We start from the raw sequence: 22855 nt of genomic DNA, 5'->3' as shown, positions 1-22855 counted from the left end.
TACATGTGAATCCATGGCTGATTCATGTCAATGTATGGCAAAAACCACTACAATATTGTAAAGTAGTTAGCCTCCAACTAATAAAAATAAATGGAAAAAAATTACTCTAGTAAGTATCTAATGAAACCTTGATATCAAACATTAGATAAGCAATGAAATAATCTATAATAGTGAAACAAAATAAATGTTCCATACTGAACTTACATTAGCAGAATCTGAGATTTTTGATTCGCTGTCTTTGTTTGAGTATTTTGTAGTGTTTAAATATACATAATTCCGAATTGTTGCTGATAATAATCCATCAGCCCATTCCATAGTATTAGGATCCAGATGTCCATATAGTTCACTGATAGTGATACACTTTGGATTTAAAATACAAATATCTATTTTTCCTCTTCTTCCTGAAATCTGAGAAAAATCCAGAGTGATTTTTAAAGACACTGACTATAGAACAATTGTCTAATTTTTTGTATCATTCCTACTAGAGGTTTTAGGAGAGATCTTTTGCTTGAAAGAAGGATTCTTTATAAAGGTAGCACTTTGCAAGACATAGTAAAAATTGACTTATTAAAATTAGCCATTATATCCAAATAATTATTTTTTTAAATTACGAATACTACAAATGAGGCTTCCCTGGTAGCTCAGCTGGTGAAGAATCCACCTGCAAAGCAGGAGACCCTGGTTTGATTCCTTGGTCAGGAAGTTCCACTAGAGAAAGGATAGGCTACCCACTCCAGTTTTCTTGGGCTTTCCTGGTGGCTCAGATGGTAATGAATCTGCCTGCAATGGGGGAGACCTGGGTTTGATCCCTGGGTTGGGAAGATCCCCTGGAGAAAGGATTTGCTACGCACTCCAGTACTCTGGCCTGGAGAATTCCATAGACAGAAGAGCCTGGCAGACTACAGTCCATGGGGCCGCAGATATTTGGACACGACTGAGCAACTTTCACAGACACACAAATGAATACCTAGGAGAAGAATGGGGGGAAAAAAACCCCGTCATGCTTCTAAATGGACTTTGTAGAGGTAATGAAGGGACATATCTGGAGATAGGAAAATTATCCTGATTATCCAAGTGAATTCAATCTAATTGCATGAGTTAAAATTGGAAGAGGAAAGCAAGGGAGCAAATCAGAAACAGGGCAGTACAGAAGGATCTAGAGGTACGGACAGTGTGCAAAGATCTGAGAGAGGCCTCTAGAAGGTAAGGGCAGCTTCCCACTGACAGACAGCAAGGAAACGGGACCTACTTATTTATGCCAACACCTGAATGCACAAGGGAAAGAGTTCTTCCCTAGAGCCTCCAGAAAGGAACTCAACCTGCTGACATCTGGATCATAACCCAGTGAGACCCATACAGGACTTCTGACTCCCAGAATCGGAAGATGATAAATGAGTGTAGTTTTAATCCATGTAATTGTGGTTATTAGTTATAGCACCAATAGAAAATGAACATTTTCTATTTCATATATATATATATATATATATATATATACAACTGGATATAAGTATATATTCAGTATATATAATATATATACTACTATGTAAGTTTAGTCGCTCAGTCGTGTCCGACTCTTTGTGACCCCATGTATTGTAGATCACCAGGCTTCTCCATCCACGGGATTTTCCAGTCAAGAGTACTGGAGTGTTTTGCATATAGGGTTATCATTACCATCTTTCTAAATTCCATATATATGTGTTAGTATGCTGTAATGTTCTTTATCTTTCTGTAACTCCATGGCTGATTCATGTCAATGTATGACAAAACCCACTACAATGTTGTGAAGTAATTAGCCTCCAACTAATAAATGAAAAAAAAAAAAGAGTACTGGAGTGGGTTGCCATTTCCTTCTCCAGAGGATCTTCCTGACCCAGGGATCAAACCTGGGTCTCTCACATTATAGGCAGACACTTTACTGTCTGAACCACCAAGGAAGTCCCATATATTATATAAATATAAATATACTCAGCCATAAAAAGAATAAAATAACATCATTTGCAGCAACAGAGATGGACCTAGAGATTGTCATATTAAGTTAAGGAAGTCAGAGAAAGACAAATGATATCATATGATATTGTTTATATATGGAATCCTAAAACATGATACAGATGAACTTATTTACAAAACAGAAATAGACTCATAGATAAAGAAAACAAACTTATGGTTCCCAACTAGGAAGGTGGGGCAGGGATAAGGACTTTGGGATTAAAATATACACACTGCTATACATAAAGGGCTTCCTGGTGGCTCAGGCCGTAAAGAATCTGCCTGTGATGCAGGAGACCTGGGTTCAGTCCCTGGGTCAGGAAGACTCCCTGCAGAAGGGAATGGCCACCCACTCCAGTATTCTTGCCTGGAAAATCACATGAACAGAGGAGCCTGGTGGGCTACAGTCCATGGGGTGGCAAAGAGTTGGACATGACTAAGTGATTAACACTTTCACTGTATATAAAATAACCAATAAGGACTTACTATATAACACAGAGAAATAAGTATCTTGTAATAACCTATAGTGGAAGAGAATGTAAAAAAGAATATATATATACACACACACACACACACATATATATAACTGAATCACTGCTGTACACCTGTAACTAAACTGCAACTGACAGAACTGTAAATTAATTATATTTCAATTAAAAAAAAACTTTCCATTAAAAAAAATCCCATTATGCCTCATCCAGGAACACAATCAATATTTGAGCTAGGATGTGTTTTGTCTGGAGTCAGAGTTGCTTATAGAAGTCAGGAAGAGTAAGATAGTTTTAAGCTTCAGGTCATAATTGGTACTCAGACTTTATTTACAACATTCTAATTTACCTGATGCTGGGAAAGACTGAAGGCAAAAGGAGAAGGAGAAGGCAGACGATGAGATAGTTACATAGCAGCACTGAATCAATGGACATGAATCTGAGCAAACTCCAGGAGACAGTGAAGGACAGAGAAGCCTGGTGTGCTGCAGTTCATGGGGCTGCAAAATTGCGGACATGACTTAGTGACTGAACACACACATACATAGCCTGTCTGGTGGCTACTGGAATAACAGATGTCTGTGTCACTATTATGCATTTCAAGCAGGAAGAGTGGCAGGCATTTCTTGCGAAAGCTGCAAGAAGGCTAAAGACCCATAGAAGCCTAAAATAATAAATTTTTGATCAAGACATACAACAGACCTTCTAAGGCTCTAGAGAGAAGCTAAGGTAAGAATGTTTGAGATTAAAACATTCAAAAGCAGCTGCATATACAAGGGAATTGTGAAAGTCAGATGCAGGCCCAGTAGAGATGCAGCCACAGTGGGAGGGAAAAAAAACAGTGAAAAGACTTATACTTTCATCTCAGGCTGATCCTTAGGCTCAGTGAAGAACTATCCCAGCAGACAGCGAGTCTGTAAAGCCTGAGAAATGTGGCTCTTTTTATGAATGCTCAGTTTTCAACAATAAAAAAAAAAAATCACAAGAATACAAAGAAACATGAAAACCTGTTCAGCCAAAGTAATAAACTAAACAGAAAACATCCCTGAGGAAACTCAGATATTGAACATAATAAAAAAAGATTTTAACTGTAGTAAATATACTCAAAGAGATGAAGAAAATCATAGCCAAAAACTAAAGGAAATGAGTAAAATGACATGAGAAAAAGTAGGGAATATAAGTAAACAGAAATTATAAAAAGGAACCAAATAGAAATTACAGAGCTGAAAATACAGTAGCTGAAATAAAAAATTTCAGCAGAGGTAACCAGTTAATTTGAGCAGCCAGGAAAAAGAATCAGAAAATTTGAAGATAGGACTATTGAAATTACCATGTTTGAGATCATAAAACAAATCTCAATACATTTTAGAATATTGAAATCAATATTCTAAATATTCTTCTCCAACTTCAAATGAATAAAAACAGAAATCAATACAAAAGTTGGAAAATTTTCCAATACATAGAAATTTTAAAATATACTGCTAAACAACCAATGAGTCAAAGAAGAAATGGAATTGAGATAATGAAAATAAAAACACAACATACCAACACTTCTGGAATACAGTGAAATTAATGCAAAGAAGAAAAAGTACAGCTATAAACACCCACAGTAAAAGAGAAAAAAGACTTCAAATCAACAGTCTAATTTAAACTGTAAGGAACTAGGAAAAGAAGAGCATGGTGAATTCAAGACCAGCAATAAGAAGGAAATAATGATCAGAGAATAGATAAACAGAGAATAGAAAAACAATAGAGAGAACCAATATGACCAAAAGCTGGTTGCTTGAAAAGATCAACACAATGGACAAACTTTCAACTAGACTGCAAATAGAAAACAAATAACAGAAATAAAAGCATGGACATTACTACTGTCTTGCAGATTTAAAGGATTATAAGAAAATGTTATGAACAATTGTGTGCCAACAAATTATATAATCTAGATGAAACACGCAAATTCCTAGAAACACAAACAACGACCAAAACCTGACTCAAGAAGAAATAGAAAATCTCAACAGATCTATAACCAGTAAAGAGATTGAATCACTAACCAAAAACCTCCTAAAAAGTAAAGTCCAAACCTAGATATTAGATGAGCTTGATGAAACATTTAAAGAAGTATTAACATCAAGGCAAAAAATAAAAAGGAGGGAACAGGTTCTAACACACTCTATGAGGCCCCATATGTACCGTGATTCCAAACCCAGACAAAAATATCACAAGAAGAGAAAACAACAGACCAGTATATATATATATAAAGTACTGGCAAACTGAACTCATCCAAATATCCATCAAGGGATGAACAGATAAACAAACTGTAATGAATGGATAAACAAATATTCCATATAATGGAATATTACTCAGCCATAAAGTAGAATGAAGTACTGATACATGCTACATCTTGGATGAACCTCAAAATCATATGTGAAAGCACCCAGACATAAGAGGTCTCATATTCCATGATGCCTTTTATATGAAATAATCTGAATAATCAGATGAAGCAGGGCAAAGGCTAATACTGCTTTGCCAAGAGAATGCACTGGTCATAGCAAACGCCCTCTTCCAATAACACAAGAGAAAATGCTACACATGGACATCACCAGATGGTCAACATTGAAATCAGATTGATTATATTCTTTTCGGCCAAAGATGGAGACGTTCTATACAGTCAGCAAAAACAAAACCAGGAGCTGACTGTGGCTCAGATCATGAAATCCTTATTGTCAAATTCAGACTTAAATTGAAGAAAGTGGGGAAAACCACTAGACCATTCAGGTATGACCTAAATCAAATCCCTTATGATTATACAGTAGAAGTGAGAAATAGATTTAAGGGACTAGATCTGATAGACAGAGTGCCTGATGAACTATGGATGGAGGTTCATGACATTGTACAGGAGACAGGGATCAAGACCATCCTCAAGAAAAAGACCATCCTCAAAAAATGGATGTCTGAGGAGGCCTTACAAATAGTGGTGAAAAGAAGTGAAGTGAAAAGCAAAGGAGAAAAGGAAAGATTTACCCATTTGAAGGCAGAGTTCCAAAGAATAGCAAGGAGAGGTAAGAAAGCCTTCCTTAGTGATCAGTGTGAAGAAATAGAGGAAAACAATTGAATGGGAAAGACTAGAGATCTCCTCAAGAAAATAAGGGATACCAAGGGAACATTTCATGCAAAGATGGGCACAATAAAGGACAGAAATGGGATGGACCTAACAGAAGCAGAAGAGATTAAGAAGAGGTGGCAAGAATACACAGAAGAACTGTACAAAAAAGATCTTCACGACCCAGATAATCATGATGGTGTGCTCACTCACCTAGATCCAGACATCCTGGAATGTGAAGTCAAGTGGGCCTTAGGAAACATCACTACAAACAAAGCTAGTGGAGGTGATGGAATTCCAGTTGAGCTATTTCATATGCTGAAAGATGATGCTGTGAAAGTGCTGCACTCAATATGCCAGCAAATTTGGAAAACTCATCAGTGGCCACAGGACTGTAAAAGGTCAGTTTGCATTCCAATACCAAAGAGAGGCGATGCCAAAGAATGCTTAGACTACCGCACAATTGCACTCATCTCACACGCTAGTAAAGTAATGCTCAAAATTCTCCAAGCCAGGCTTCAGCAATACATGAACCGTGAACTTCCAGATGTTCAAGCTGGTTTTAGAAAAGGCAGAGGAACCAGAGATCAAATTGCCAACACCCGATGGATCATCGAAAAAGCAAGAGAGTTCCAGAAAAACATCTACTTCTGCTTCATTGACTATGCCAAAGCCTTTGACTGTGGATTACAATAAACTGTGGAAAATTCTGAAAGAGATGGGAATACCAGAGCACCTGACCTGCTTCTTGAGAAATCTGTATGCAGGTCAGGAAGCAACAGTTAAAACTGGACATGGAACAACAGACTGGTTCCAAATTGGGAAAGGAGGACATCAAGGCTATATATTGTCACTCGGCATATTTAACATCATGAGAAATGCTGGGCTGGATGAAGCACAAGCTAGAATCAAGATTGTAGGGATAAATATCTATAACTTCAGATATGCAGATGACACCAACCTTATGGCAGAAAGTGAAGAAGAACTAAAGAGCCTCTTGATGAAAATGAAAGAGGAGAATGAAAAAGTTGACTTACAACTCAACATTCAGAAAACCAAGATCATGGCATCCGGTCCCATCATTTCACGGAAAGTAGATGGGGAAACAGTGGAAACAGTGGCAGACTTTATTTTTGGGGGGGCTCCAAAATCACTGCAGATGGTGATTGCAGCCATGAAATTAAAAGACACTCACTCCTTGGAAGGAAAGTTATGACCAACCTAGACAGCATATTATAAAGCAGAGACATTGCCAACAAAATCTGTCTAGTCAAGGCTATGGTTTTTCCAGTAGTCATGTATGGATGTCAGAGTTGGACTATAAAGAAAGCTGAGCGCCGAAGAATTGATGTTTTTGAATTATGGTGTTGGAGAAGATCCTTGAGAGTCCCTTGGACAGTAAGGATATCCAACCAGTCCATCCTAAAGGAAATCAGTCCTGAAGATTCATTGGAAGAACTGATGATGAAGCTGAAGCTCCAATATTTTGGCCACCTGATGCGAGGAACTGACTCATTTGAAAAACCCCTGACCCTGGGAAAGATTGAAGGCAGGAGGAGAAGGTTGGATGGCATCACTGACTCAATGGACTTGAGTCTGAGTAAACTCCAGGAGTTGGTGATGGACAGGGTGTGTTGCAGTCCATGGGGTCACAAAGAGTCGGACATGACTGAACAATTGAACTGAACTAAACTGAATCTGAATATACAAATCCATACACACAGAAAGTCAACCACTGGTTTCCAGAAAATGGAGAGAAAAGGTAATGGGGAGTGATTTCTTAATCAGTAGAGGGTATTCTTCTGGAAAATTTGAAACCAGAGTGAGGTGGTAATTGCACAATGTTGTGAATGCACTAAATGATATTGAAATTGTACATCTTAAAATGGTTAATTACATGATATATGAAATTCACTTGAATTTTACTTTGCAGTGCATGATCAATTTATACCCACCACAGAACAATCCAACTTGAGGTAGACATTTTTTAAAGGATGTGTTTGTGGGCTCAGTTGTTCAGTTTTGTCTGACTCTTTCTGACTCCATGGACTGTAGCCCACCAGGCTCCTCTATCCATGGAATTCTCCAGGCAAGAATACTGGAGTGGGTTGCCATGCCTTTCTCCAGGGGATCTTCCTGACCCAGGGATCGAACCCAGGTCTCCCACATTGCAGGCGATTCTTTACCATCTGAGCCACAATGATACAAACATACAGAAGGGCATCTAGTACAAGCATTATAGAAGTTTCCCATGTTGAAGAGGGAAAAGAAGTGAAGATAAGGAAATAAAGTAAACTAAACTGAACTAAAATAAATAAAGAAAAGGTCCTGAACAGATCAATTAGGAAAAGTTTTGAATCTAGGAGGAAGATCAAAACAATTCCATTACCTAAGATCTTGCCATTAGTCTAAATATTTTTATTATATTTTAAAACCCTCATATATAAAATGGAGAAGGAAATGGCAACCCACACCAGTATTCTTGCCTGGAGAATCCCAGGGACAGAGGAGCCTGGTGGGCTGCCGTCTATGGGGTCACACAGAGTCGGACACGACTGAAGGGACCTTGCAGCAGCAGCAGCAGCATATATAAAATGTTAAAAATGAAAGAATCATTAAATAAATTAAATTATAGTATAGTCATACACAGTGCTTCCCTGGTGGCTCAGACAGTAAAGAATCCACTTGCAATGCAGGAGAGACTCAGGTTTGGAAACCTATGACAAAATTAGTGCATGCGTGTGTGCTAAGTCGCTTCAGTCATGTCCAACTCTTTGCGACCCTATGGACTGTAGCCCTCCAGACTCCTCTGTCCAGGGAATTCTCCAGACAAGAATACTGGAGTGGGTTGCATGCCTTTCTCCAGCAGACCTTCCCAACCCAGGTATTGAACCCACATCTCTTAAAACTCCTGCATTGACAGGCAGGTTCTTTACTACTAGCACCAACTGGGAAGTCCGATGACAAACCCAGACAGCATATTAAAAACCAAAGACATTAGTTTGCCAACAAAGGTCCATACAGTCAAAGCTATTGTTTTTCCAGCAGTCATGTACGGATGTCAGAGTTGGACCATAAAGAAGGTTGAGTGCCGAAAAACTGATGCTTTCGAAATGTGGTGTTGCAGAAGACTCTTGTGAGTTCCTTAGACTGCAAGGAAATCAAACCAGTCATTCCAAAAGGAAATTGATCCTGAATATTCATTGGAAGGACTGATGCTGAAGCTGAAGCTCCAAAACTTTGGCTACCTAATGGGAACAGCCAACTCACTGGAAAAGACCCTGATGATGGAAAAGACTGAAGGCAAAAGGAGAAGAGGGTGGCAGAGGATGAGATGGCTATATAGCATCACTGACTCAATCGACATGAGTTTGCGCAAACTCCAGAAGACAGTGAAGGACAAGAAAGCTTGCCGTGCTGCAGTCCATGGGGTCGCAAGAAGTCAGACATGACTTAGGACAAAAAAACAACAAATAGTCATATGTGGGCTTCCCAGTGGCACTAGTGGTAAAGAACCAGCCTGCCAATGCAGGAGATATAAGAGATGTGCATTTGAATCCTGGGTTAGGAAGATCCCCTGGAGGAGGGCATGGCAACCCAATCCAGTATTCTTGCCTGGAAAATAACATGGACAGAGGAGCCTGGTGGCCTACGGTCCATAGAGTCACAAAAGAGTTGGACATAACTGAAGTGATTTAGCAGACATGCACACACATAGTCATATATACAGAATATACTTATTGGAATGATGTTGTGAGATGTTTTTAATGACAGGGGGTTAATTCTCAGCATATAACATTAGGTGAAAAAAAAACATTAGGTGAAAAAACCAACATTAGAAAATTTGAAATCATTTATACATAGTACTATCTCAATTATCTACAAATATATTTAGTTTAAAAAATAATGAAAAGAAATACAACAAAGTGTTTGCAGTTGTCATAAATTTCTCACAATGGTACATATTTCTTTTGCAATATAAAAATATTTTTAATAAAACAAATTTTTGTCCACTGAGTTGTAAGGACTGAATGAGATAATTCAAGTAAAGGTGTTTTCACCAGTATTTGGTCCATATTTAGTACTGCATAAATATTATTTATTTTTATTATTGATGTGATAATTTATGTATTACTAATTATAATAAGTGCTTGAGAATTAACAGTTATTGATAACAGATAAAGAATCATGAGCTGCCACACAAATGATTTTGAAGCAGGATATTGCACACTAAAAGAATCCACATAATCAAGAACCTGAGTTTCTTAGACTTTTGGACTATATTACCAGCAATCAATCTTTAAGTAAGATAGTTAAAATACACACTATTTATTGGAGTCTACTTTTATATTGAATAAAAATATGTCTTAAAAAAGTAGGAGTTATTCTAGGTATCTAAGGACGATTCAACATTAGTAAGTCTATCAAGATAAGTTATAAATTAACCAGATAAAATATTAAAAATACATGCTGAGAAATCATTTCATAAATTCTAGGAGTCAAAAACTGAAATGTAATGAGACTAAAAGGTAATTTTCAATGTGTGATAGAGAATACTCATCATAGACTGAGAGCAAAATCATATTAAATACTGACATAACAACTGTATTTCAGATAACGTCAGGAACAAAGTATTACAGTTAACAGTGTCTTGGAGAGTTAATCAATGCAATAAGATAAAAATATATAAATATTAGAAAAGAGAAAAAATTATAGTCATTTGAAGATATTTCAAAGCAACTAGAGGAATAACAAGTGAAACCAAAAGTTAGTAAAAGGAAATAAATCATAAAATCAGCTAGAAATAAATGAAATAGAAATGAAATGTGATACACCATATTAAACTGAAGAATGAAGATAATTCAATAGATTACCTAAAAAAATAATTAAAACTATTAGTCAACTAGGTAAAATGACTAAATACAACATATATATTTTATAATTTTATTTTACACTAGCATCTATCAGTTTGAGATTCAAATGAAAAAAATCTTGTTCACGACAGTGATTCCTAACTACAAAACACCTAGCAAGAAATTTGACAAGTAAAAAAACATACTTCTGTAAAGAGAACAAAAAATGTTACTGAAGTATAAAATAAGACCTGAACAAAAAGAGAAACATTTTATTTAGTAGAATATTTACCTGTGAAATAGAGTCCCTTTCCTCAATCAATAGAAATTCTTCAATTGGTAATAGTGTTAATGCTCTTTCTAAAATTCTTCTGACTGTTGTTTTTCCTCCACCTGTTGGACCCACTAACATCACACCAACACAAGCCTAAAACAGAATTGCAGATTTATGGCTTAATTTTAGTTTACTGATTATTCAACAAAGCTGAAACCTGAAAGTTCTTATTTACACATACATCTCTGACTATATCCATGGGCCATTCATTCAAATTATTTTTCAATCAGTTGTAATCTGGATTCTGTTTTATTGACTAGGCAAATATTAAAATCACCATAAGTCTCCCAATTTTAAAATTCAAAGAATGATTTTCACTCTTGATATTTAATAGTTTATTTCACTTTTTAATTCTCATTTACTCCTGTGTCTTTCTCTGTGATTGGCTTCTGTAGTAAGATTTATCTGGGCTTCCTGTTCTCTATTTTTTCTCTTTTGAGTTCTGATTGTCCTTTCCATGTTAGTCTTCCCTAATTCATCCTTGTCTCTCTCTCCCCCACATTGTCCCTATCCAATTTCATCCATTTGAGTATCTTTAACCATCATCTGAATTCTAATGACTCCTTTAAAAAGTGTACATTTTTCTCAGTTTTTGATTCTAAATGCCAGAGTGAAATTTCAATGTGCTACTAAATACTTCCATCTGGATGTCACACATCGTTTTCAAAGTCAACATAATCTAATCTGTATCTTTTTCCCCCTACATTTGTTCCTTCTCTTATTTCCTTAATCTAGTCAATAAAACCACTAGGTACCAACTGTCTGAGCTTCCCTGGTAGCTCAGCTGGTAAAGAATCCACCTGCAATGCAGGAGACCAGAGTTCGATTCCTAGGTCAGGAAGAAGGGATAGGTTACCCACTCCAGTATTCTTGTGCTTCCCTGGTGGTTCAGACGGTAAAGAATCCACCTGCAGTGCAAAAGACCTGGGTTCGATCCCTGGGTTGGGAAGATCCCTTGGAGGAGGGCATGGCAACCCACTCCAATATTCTTGCCTGGAGAATCCCCATGGACAGAGGAGCCTGGTGGGCTACAGTCCATGAAGTTGCAAAGAGTCAGACATGACTAAGCGACTAAATACAGCATAGCACCAACTGTCTAAAGTAGAATACTTGCCTTTTTCATTCTCTTATCTCTTTGAAAACTTTTGCATGATATCATCTTTTCTTTATCACAACCACAATAGCCTGCCTTACCTTGGTGTTGTGAACTGAATTTTCATGTCCTCCAACATTCAAATACTGAAGCCCTAACACCCAGTGCAGTAGTATTGGAGGTGGGGGTCTTTGGTAGGTAAGCAAGTTTAGATGAGGTCGTGAGGGTGGACTGCATGTTGGAATGGTGTCTTTACAAGAAAAGGAAGAGAGACGAGAGTTTGCTCTCATTCTACTATGTGAGGACAGTGTGAGAAGTGTCCTGCAGCTCACCATATGCAGGTAGAAGGTTCTTACCAGAAATAAAACCTGCCAGCACTTTGATCTTGAATTTCCCAGTCTCCAGAACTGTGAGAAATAAGTCTGTTGTATAAGCCACTCAATCTATTGTGTTTTGTTAGAGCAGTCCAAATGGACTGAGTGGGTCAGATGCTAAACATCAGAGTGGGCCCCTCACCATCTCCTTTGGACTATTGCAAGAACATTGAAGAAATAACTATTTTTAACAATGTCTCACATGTATTACATTAAAATTTAAATATAAAGTTAAAATCTTTTTACTTCCATTTCAACCTCTATACCTTCACGAAAGCTTTGTAATTCTCTGGTCTGATAGTCCCATTCTGTAACTGGCAAGGTGAGAAAAGTCCAAAAAGCCTTGCTTGTCAAATGGAAATTATATATTCAGGACTGCAGCTAGCCTGGTCCTGGGGCATCCTGGCTTTATATGAAAGAATGGCACCTATTTCTCTGGGAGCAATTTTATACCCCACTTAAACTCCTAAAGGAAAGCTGATGGCTCAATTGACCCTTGATTCACAAAGATTTCCACAAACGCCTTGGTCTGGTTTACTGATGGTTCAACTAAGCTGAAATCTGAAGTCTCTTGATGTCCAGCCTCAGGGTCAGCTATGGAGAATCAAAAAAGTCTTGTTTATTCCTCTCCCTGGGAAAAACTCCAATTCTTGGGCTTTTGTTGATGGCCTATTTGGTGTGCCACTTGGAAAACTACAGAACAGAAGATTAAAGATAATCCTATGGGGCTTTGTATTGTGGAGACAAATGGTAGCTGTTGATCAAACTACCTAAGTCATTCAAGCGCCCATGGTGAGGACCCATTCTGATGAGATTACCCAGAATTAGAATTAAGCTTCTGATCAATTTCTCTTCCCAGGTTGCCAAGACAGTTTTCTGGATGGAACATCACACTGGACGTCGTAACATCAAAGATTGCACAAAATAAAGAACTGTGTGTTTCTGATGCAGATGCTATCACTGAACTTCAGACTGGTGACTCCTACCAAAAGTTGACACAGTTGTCTCAGTGAGAGAAGCCACACTGCATAGGGCATGAATGATCCCCACTTACACCTGGCAGATTCTACATCAGATCTTTGATCCCCTCTATTGGGTCTACTGGTGGTGCTTCACTGATATTAACGCTATTCAAGCTATGGCCCTGCTATTTCAATCCGACTGACTAACTCTAGGCACACCATCACATCTGTTGAAACTAATCTGTGTCATGTGTTTGAATATCTGGACCACTTGCAACGTGACAACAGTGGTGTCAACCTTTTAATGCAAGAGTCACTCAAAAATGAGCTGATTGTCAAAGAATTTAATGGACCTTCTACACTTCCTACCATCCACAGGCATCTGGTATTATTGAGCACTGGAATAGGCTTTCAAAAACTGACTCAGAAAGATTTCTGACTCTATCTCCTTTCCCTTCTTTTTGTCCAAACACTTTACCAAGAAAATTTGGCCACTGAATGTGAGTTTCCCCAGAAAGAGATTATTTCTTTTCATTTCCTTCCTGAGTAATTATCAGCATGAAACAGATAAGAGATTACATAGAACGATTTTATAAATTTGGGATTAAGTTCTGACGACCATTCCTGTACTTCTTATGTAAAAGCCAACCATTAACTTGCCTCCCTCCCTAAACCAACGCAAACTGCACCTTAGAGGAGATTATAAGGCCTCTGAGTGTCAATTTTTCACAAATTTACATTTCTTTGCCTAAAAGGTAAAAGAGCATCCTGTTCTGGTCACTTTCTGAGGTCTTCATTGTTGTGAAGACTCTCGTGTACATATAAAAATTCAATAAAATGTGTATGTTCTCTTGTTTATCTGTTTTTGTCAGTTTAATTTTCAGACCCAGTCAGCGACTCTAAGTGGTGCCAACAAATATAAAGACTTGTTATAAAGACTGTGCAGTGTTGTCACAAAGAAATATAGGACAAATAATAAAGTATAGAAGAAATCTATCCTTTTACATATGAAAACTTCCTATATGATAGAAATAATACATCAGTAAAGAAGTCTTAGGAACACTGGTTATCCATTCAGGGAAAGGGCTTCCCTGGTGGCTCAGATGGTAAAAAATCTGCCTGTAATGCAGGAGACCTGGGTTCGATCCCTGGGTCAGGTTTGATCCCTGGCTTGGGAAGATTCCCTGGAGAAGGAAATGACAACCCACTCCAGTATTCTTGCCTGGAGAATTCCATGGACAGAGGAGCCTGGCAGGCTACAGTCCATGGGGTCACAAAGAGTCAGACTGGAACTTCCTCTTTTCACTTTCACACAGGGAAAACTAAATTCCTACTTGATATTTTAATGAAAAATAAACCACAGACAACTTAAACATGAGAAATGCAAGTATCTAAAAATTTCAGAAAAATTACTGACAAAATCTTGATGAGACAGGATAGAAAAGATTTCTAAAAATAGGACACAAAAACACAAGCCATAAAAGAAGGTCAATAGAGATTACTGCATTAACAAAGTCTCCTGTACAACTGTATACCATGAATATATCTAAATAGTGTGAAATGAAAATACCTGCTGCCGTATCAACAAGCAAGAAATGTTATAGCCATCAGTGATTTCTGGCCTTCAAATGTGAATGATGGCTCCCAAAATTGTGATCCAGTGGATGCTGTGACCCCCACCCCTGTCCCCCCAGCCCCCCACCCCCATAATGACTGCTGAAGAGCTTGGAAAATGCAAGAAGCAGCCATCTGCCACTCTTTAAGGTGAACAAGGAAACAGGATTGGCCCCTGATAGCTGAGGTTCATATGAAACGAATGAATTCAGGGAGCCCAGAGGCTTGCATCTTCCCATATACAGAATGCTAAATCCCTTAACTTGATACCTGATCTTTGATGTTCACATTGCTTGCTCCCTTTGTTGCAAACTTGTGTATAGCCTGACATCCCCTCCTGCCTCCTTGGACAGAAACAGTATGGTCTAACAGAAGCAAGAGATATTAAGAAGAGATGGCAAGAATACACGGAAGAACTATACCCAAAAGATCTTAATGACCCAGATAACCATGATGGTGTTATCATTCACCTAGCCAGACATAATGGTGTCCGAAGTCAAGTGGGCCTTAGGAAGCATCACTATAAACAAAGCTAGTGGAGGTGATGGAATTCCAGCTGAGCTATTTCAAATCCTAAAAGACAATGCTGTCAAAGTGCTGCACTCAATATGCCAGCAAATTTGGAAAACTCAGCAGTGGCCACAGGACTGGAAAAGGTCAGTTTTCATTCCAATCCCAAAGAAAGGCAATGCCAAAGAATGTTCAAACTATCACACAATTGTATTTATCTCACACGCTAGCAAAGTAACGCTCAGAGATCTTCAAGATAGGCTTCAACAGTATGTGAACCGAGAACTTCTAGATGTTCAAGTTGGATTTAGAAAAGGCAGAGGAAAGAGAGATCAAATTGCCAATATCCATTGGATCATTGAAAAAGCAAGGGAGTTTCAGAAAAACATCTACTTATGCTTCATTGACTATGCCAAAGCCTTTTACTGTGTAGATCACAAGAAACTATAGAAAATTCTTCAAGAGATGGGAATACCAGACCACCTTACTTGTCTCCTGAGAAACCTGTATGCAGGTCAAGAAGGAACAGTTAGAACCAGACATAGAACAACAGACTGGTTCCAAATTGGAAAAGGAGTACATCAAGGCTATATATTGAAACTCTGTTTATTTAATTTATATGCAGAATACATCATGCCAAATGCCCAGCTGGATGAAGCACAAACTGGAATCAAGATTGCTGGGAGAAATATCAATAACCTCAGATATGCAGATGACACCACCCTTATGGCAGAAAGCAAAGAGGATCTAAAGAGCCTCTTGATAGAACTGAAAGAGAAGAGTGAAAACGCTGGCTTAAAACTCAACATTCAAGAAACTAAGAGCATGACATCCTATCCTATCACTTCATCGCAAATGATGGGGAAACAATGGAAACAGAGACAGGCTTTATTTTTCTGGGCTCCAAAATCACTGCATGAAATTTTACTGCCATGAAATTAAAAGACGCTTACTCCTTGGAAGGAAATTTATGACCAACCTAGACAGCATACTAAAAAGCAGAGACATTATTTTGTCAACAAAGGTCCATCTAGTCAAGGCTATGGTTTTTCTAGTAGTCATGTATGGATGTGAGAGTTGGACTATAAAGAAAGTTGAGCACAGAAGAATTGATGCTTTTGAACTGTGGTGTTGGAGAAGACTCTTGAGAGTCCCTTGGACTGCAAGGAGATCCAACCAGTCAATCCTAAAAGAAATCAGTCCTGCATGTTCATTGGAAGGACTGATGTTGAAGCTGAAGCTCCAATATTATGGCCACCTGATGTTAAGAGCTGACTCATTTGAAAAGACCCTGACATTGGGAAAGACTGAAGGCAGGAGGAGAAGGGGACAACAGAAGATGAAATGGTTAAATGGCGTCACTGACTCAATGGACATGAGTCTGGGTAAACTCCAGGAGTTGGTGATGGACAGGGAGGCCTGGAGTGCTGTGGTTCATTGGGTTGCAAAGAGTCGGACACGATTGAGCGACTGACTGAACTGAAAGTGAGGGATCGAATAACAAAGTTTAGATAAATAGTTAATTAACAAACCACTTTACTTTGAAGAACGTTATAGTAGATATCTTTTATCATAATTTTCTTTTCTCCTTGATCACACCTATTTAAACATAGGAGCAAATTGCTAACATGACATTCTATACTTACCTGAAGTTGATTATAAAACTGTATGATTCTCTCTTTTTGAGCTGGCCACTGTTGTAAGCCCAACTGTTGTGTTGCAATCTCTATTAGTTTCTTAAAGAAAAAAAATACATCAATTTAAATTTCATTGCAAATTAAACTCTTAATATGTAATCCTACAAAATCTCTCTTAACTAGGTAGAAAATACAGCACTTTAAAATGGTATTTCTTAATTTTTTAGTTCACCAACCCCAAATAATGAAAACATTACTTCCCCCACCAGAATAAAATACACAGAAAATTTTATGCTCACAGACCCCCAGGTAGCAAATTCATAGATCCTCCCCCAATTTAAGTCATGCTTTATTATGCATTTAAGAACTAGCTGTCACCACAGTATAATTGTCTAATTATCCTACAGTGAAGAAAAGGTAAAAGATTCTATATCTTTGAGGAATTTTTTGAAAGGAGAACAATGATAAGTATTTTTATTTTTCTTATTTGTTAATCTTTTTTTAACTCCAATCACCATTAAAGTTGATTTTCAATTTTGTAATGACTGTTTTACTGTTTCAGCGTTAAGAATATTCTAAGATAGCAAAATTTACAAGATGAAACATAGCAAAATTTACAAAATGAAAAACTTGACGTGGTTATACATTAGCCCATCCCAGGAAGTGGCTGCACCTTTGAAAGATATTTAATATTAAAATGCAGGAATTATAAGGGCAGCATGATTCCTCCTAAAGTGGGATTTACTTCAATGTTGATATAATTGGTAACTATGTCTACAGATAAAGTATGATTTATCCTTTTTCTCACTAGCCTCTCCTATACCATTTCTCATTCCTTGCATTTCTAAAATGGGAAGCAGCCAAAGAAAACACAGACACTCAGCAAGACTGTACAAACAGAGGAAATATAGACCCTATGAAAGGCTAACTGGAGGTAGGAAATTAGTTTTGAAAAGCAACCTCTTCCAAACAAAGTTGATGAGACTCCCCACTTATGGCCTGCACTGCTTGCAGTTTTAGATGTAGAAACTAGGAATCTCTGCAGTCACTAATACAAACCTAGATACTGCCTGGATACAAGTGAAAAGTCACACAAGTGTGGAGTAAAGATAGCATGGGATGCACTGAAGATCAGAAGAACTGAGATAATAAAAGAAGACATATTCAGATATACTCGGGTCATCCTACCTGGTGAAGGTTTTGAAATAAAATCATAATCCTGACCTAAATATTTATGGCTATATCAGATGTTCTTTGGAGTTAACTGGATGACAAAGTATATGTAGTTCCTATAGCATTATGTGGTTTTAGTAATTCTCAGGTTATCCTTTGGTTGCTCTGAGATAATGACCCCTACACATGTTGAATACTGCTAAAGACAGTAATGTGAATAAGTTGAATAGATTCCAACTTATTCCACATGCAATTCAAATTCTTGTATCACAAATGAACAAAATGTATAAATAGCACACCTATAGGGTATTTTTTTAATAACATGTCTTCCTATGTGGGTGTGTTATATATGATTGATTGGTCATTGTGTAAGTCATCAAAAACACACCATTAAATGAGACTGAATTATTCCACACTTAATATTAAAATCACAACTTTAAATTATCTTTGTGCCATTTCTATGAGCCATATGCTACAATTTGGTAACATTTTATTAAACAGTTGAGAGCTTGCATATTTATCAATGTAAAAATATACAAAGGAGGAAGTAGCTGAATAAATTAATATTCTCATATATAAAACTTTTCCATAAGCCATAAATTAACTTGTAAAACTGATGAAAAGGTGAATGAATAATGAGGTTCAAAAGTAAAATTAATCTACATGTAGAAATGTTATTACAATGCCAATGTTATTTGTTTTAGCTGTGCCTTGAAAAATGTTAAATGTAACACTGGAAGGACTTAAAACTTTTAATTGTAGGAAGGAGAGTAGGGAATTTGCACACTCTCTTTGAGAAGAATAGAAAGATGTTCACATAAGACAGAGAAGGAAAACTTGTCAACTGACATTTTCCTCCTTTTTTATAGCAAAATAAAAATCTTTAAAATGCAAATGAAATCTTCAAAATGCAGGCAAAACTTAGATGCAAATATCCACTGTCTTTCTCTTAGAAACCACACAGCAAAAGAAAAAAATCAAACTGCATTTTCATTAAAATAATGAGACAAAGAAAATATAAAAAATGTAAAACAAAGATAAGTGCTATGAAAAAAAACTAAGCATAGTTTAGAGTCTGGACCTGCAACTTGTTCGTCTGGAAAAGTCTAACTCATTTAATCATGTGGAACAAAGAATCTTACACTATACGTTGCCTTCAAAATTACATATTAAAAGGGCTTATAGAATACCAAAATTCATAACAAGAGAATTTATACTGAGATTAAGAGTATCAAAGGCAAATGAAAAATTTAAAAGCTTCTGGAGAGAAAGAACAGATACACTACAAAGGAACATATACTAAAGTGACACTGACCATTTCAAGAGTGGAGCAAGGGAAAATGTAATAACATTTTAAAGATGTTAAATATTTTAATGTATTAAATGAAAAGAACTTTAAACTTAGAATTTTATAACCAGCCAAACTGCAATCTAAATATAAAGGCATATCAGAAATAGTTGCCAAAGTTTTGTCACACAAAACCTACTTGAAAAACACTGTTGGAAGAAGTACTAAAAAAAGGAATACATTGAAGTCTATAAGAGATATGAAGAGAAAGCTTTATAAAATACCTTGTTAGTTTACAGTATTCTAAAGGCATGCATATGCCTGTGTGGGCAAACACGTATTTATAAAATTAGGTCCAAGGAAAAGGAAAAAAAATTCCCATAACAAACATTTATGATATGACATATATAAGAATGAGAGTATGGGGAAGACCAAAGAGTATGCTAAAGTACTTGTTTTGAAAGGGAAAATATATAGATATTGAAAAAATTAATAAATAGGAACAAATAATGCTGGATGTCAGTCTTCAGTTAAGAGAGGCACCATAGAGAATAAACACAAAATAAACACAGAAGAAAATTCAATCTATCCCACAGAGAGCAGGGCAAGAGAGAAACAATGAAGAAAAAGAAATTAAATAAATATTACAACAGTAATGAATTTTAAGATAACAGAATCTGTAATGAATATAAAAAGTTAAAATCAACACAGGACAATCACAGACTGAATTACAAGAAAACAAAGTCCACTGGTACATCTCCCATAAGACTTATAGTTCAAACAGAGAAACATAGAAGGTTTGAGAAATACAAGAATGGAAAAAGAGATTCTAAAAATACAAATCCACATAAAAAAGTTGGATAGAAATTTTAATATCTGACTAAATAGGTCTTAAAGCAAGACATAGCATATGGTCCAGAAAAAGACAGAGTATAGTGGTTAAAGAATAAACAAAAATATACACAACTTACAATGTCAAACTGTATAAAGTAACAATTGACACACATGCAAGACACACAGATAAATCAGTAATTTCAGTTAAGATTTTGATATACTCCTTCCAGAAACTGATAAATCAGTAAAAATAAGTATCAAGTTCTGAAAAATATAATTAATAGGCTATGTATATAACTTTATATCCAGTAAGCACAAAATGTACATATGAAACCCTTACCAAAAAAAAAAGCCATTTATTAGGTGATATGGGAAATCTGAAAAAAGGTTATCTCAAGAGGATACATATATGAATTATAGCATAAAATCTCCAATTAAAACTATAAAACCATCTGTGTCTGAATTTTGGGGAGCAGGGATGGGAAGAAGTTGCTTTGAGTATCTTTAAAAATTGTTTTTGCTCAGTGACCACTTCCCATTCCCTGTTGCTTAATGCAACATGTCTATAGCTTTACATTTATTAACTTAGGTTGTTCATAATGTTCTCATCACTTTTAAATCTCTAATATTATTATTTGTTTCAATTATTAATCATTCTTGCTTGAAGTCTGTATATAATCAAACTGATAACTTTGGTTTTGTTGTTTTTCCTATAGTTTTTATTCTTTATTTGGTTGATTTCTGCCCTTTCCTTCATTATTTTCATTGGTTTCATTTCAGATAACTTGTTTTATTGCTCTTTTTCCTAGTTTCTTACTTTAATGCTCAGTATTAGAAAAATAACCTGGTCTGACATTATGGCCAAGATAATTAATTTGACTGTTGTATTAGAGGCAACATTGCTTCAATAGATGCTTTGCTGATGTGACCAAACATATGTTTTAGGAAAGCAACTCTGGTGGCCATATGACAACATATTAGAATGGAGGGAGTAGCAGGAGGTTGTATCATAGTAACAGAAGACACTAAGATCCTACCTAAACTAAGGCAATGACTGTATGGTTTTATATATATAAGAGAAAATATAAAGGGCTCTGTTTCTTTACCATCTGAGCCACCATGGAAGCCCCATAAATGGCTTTGAAATTGTGTCATTTTAATGATCACAAAGTATTTACACATTAAAGTCTTTATTCATAATTCTGATATAATTTGATTCTCTAAGCACCTTTTGAAAGTAGGAAGAGCAGACAGTATCATTCTCACTTGAAAGATGAAAAAATTGAGGAGCAAAATATGTGTTAACAGCCTTCCTTCCTTAAAGGTACACAATTTGTTCTTGTTTCCATTATGCCAAGATGCACTGAAAGTTCTTCATTCATGGGAAATATATATCTCCAAGTATTTTTGTGTCCCAAGTTATAACATGAATAGAGAATTTCAGGACTAACTAACATTCAAATTCACATCTATTATAGTTTCTTATCTTAACTGATATTCCACATATAAATGATTTGTAATGATTTTCAAAGGTCTTATTACCTCCAAGACAATCTGATTTACTTTCGAAACTGTTGCTCCACAAAAAATATCTCTCATAATCTTTTCAAAAAGTAGGACATCTTTAGGAAGAAATTTTGGTAAGCTAGCTTCTCTCAAAGCTTCAATAATTATCAGAGTTTCCTCTGTTTCAGAAATGTCACTGATGTTACTTTAATGGTAGAAGAAAGCAAAGAACAAGTTAGCAAGTTTGTTTTGTTGATGTTAAAGACCATTAATATTCTTTTTTAGTGGTGGCTATCCCAATACCCTTTCCTCCTCTCCCCACTGCAAAGCAGCTATGTGGTTTGGGTGAGGTTAATCTGGTTCCCAGCTCCAGGGATGGGCCCTGACTGACTTAGAACTCAGGGTAATGCTGTTTCTCAGCCAAAATAGAAATGTATTCAAGTTAACATCAAATGAAAAATAAAATGATTTATTAAAAATCCCTAGGATGACTAGAGAACTAGTCTTGCAGGCTATGTAGTTGGGAACAAAGTTGAGCTATAGAACTGGTCCTGTGAAGACATGGCTGCTACCATCAGTGGCTGCCACCAGAGAGCAGTGCCTGTTGCATCTAGAGCCTGCAGCTTGCACTAGAGCGGCTTGCTGTCCCTGCTAATTTCTGCTAAATGTCTGCAGCTATTGCCACTGCCGTCACCCTTGCCAGAGTGGACTCTGTGTACATCCTATTTCTTTTCTCTCTAGTTTCAGGTTCAGATTCTAGGGTAACTCTCTCTGATTTGCCAAGGTTGTATGTCTGAGAGAGTTTCAGAAAGCAAGCATATGACACAAAAAATATTCAACAAGTGAATATAACCCCAGCTCTAATCAATCAATGCATAGCAGTCACTTGGACACGGTATTTCAGGGATAGACAAATGAATTGTCCTCTCAGAGTGGTTTGGGTCTTCAGTTCAATGGGGCGAACAGCTCCATTTATTATTAGAAGCCATCTGGCTACGAAAAAGGAAGCCAACCTAAAAATAACCCAGACACAGAGGACTGCAGTCTTTAGACTATCTCAGAGAAATAAAAGGGAAACTCAAATCAAAGTGATTACACCCTGCCCC

General features: G+C 36.7%; 1 protein-coding gene across 1 annotated transcript in view; it reads right to left on the bottom strand.

Annotated features, from left to right (window-relative positions):
* DNAH14 (dynein axonemal heavy chain 14) overlaps positions 1-22855 on the bottom strand; it is a 388841-nt gene that overhangs the window by 167763 nt on the left and 198223 nt on the right. Inside the window, exons 34-37 of the mRNA XM_043922886.1 lie at positions 21786-21954; positions 16958-17047; positions 10717-10851; positions 205-408 (exon numbers count right to left, since the gene is read on the bottom strand). Coding sequence (XP_043778821.1) covers positions 205-408; positions 10717-10851; positions 16958-17047; positions 21786-21954 — 598 coding nt within the window. The remainder of the gene's footprint in view (positions 1-204; positions 409-10716; positions 10852-16957; positions 17048-21785; positions 21955-22855) is intronic.

The sequence above is a fragment of the Cervus elaphus genome, chromosome 14 (assembly GCF_910594005.1).
Source record: "Cervus elaphus chromosome 14, mCerEla1.1, whole genome shotgun sequence".
Taxonomy (NCBI): Eukaryota; Metazoa; Chordata; class Mammalia; order Artiodactyla; family Cervidae; genus Cervus; species Cervus elaphus.
Note: the sequence above shows the minus strand (reverse complement) of the source record. Positions and strands in the feature narration are given on the sequence as shown.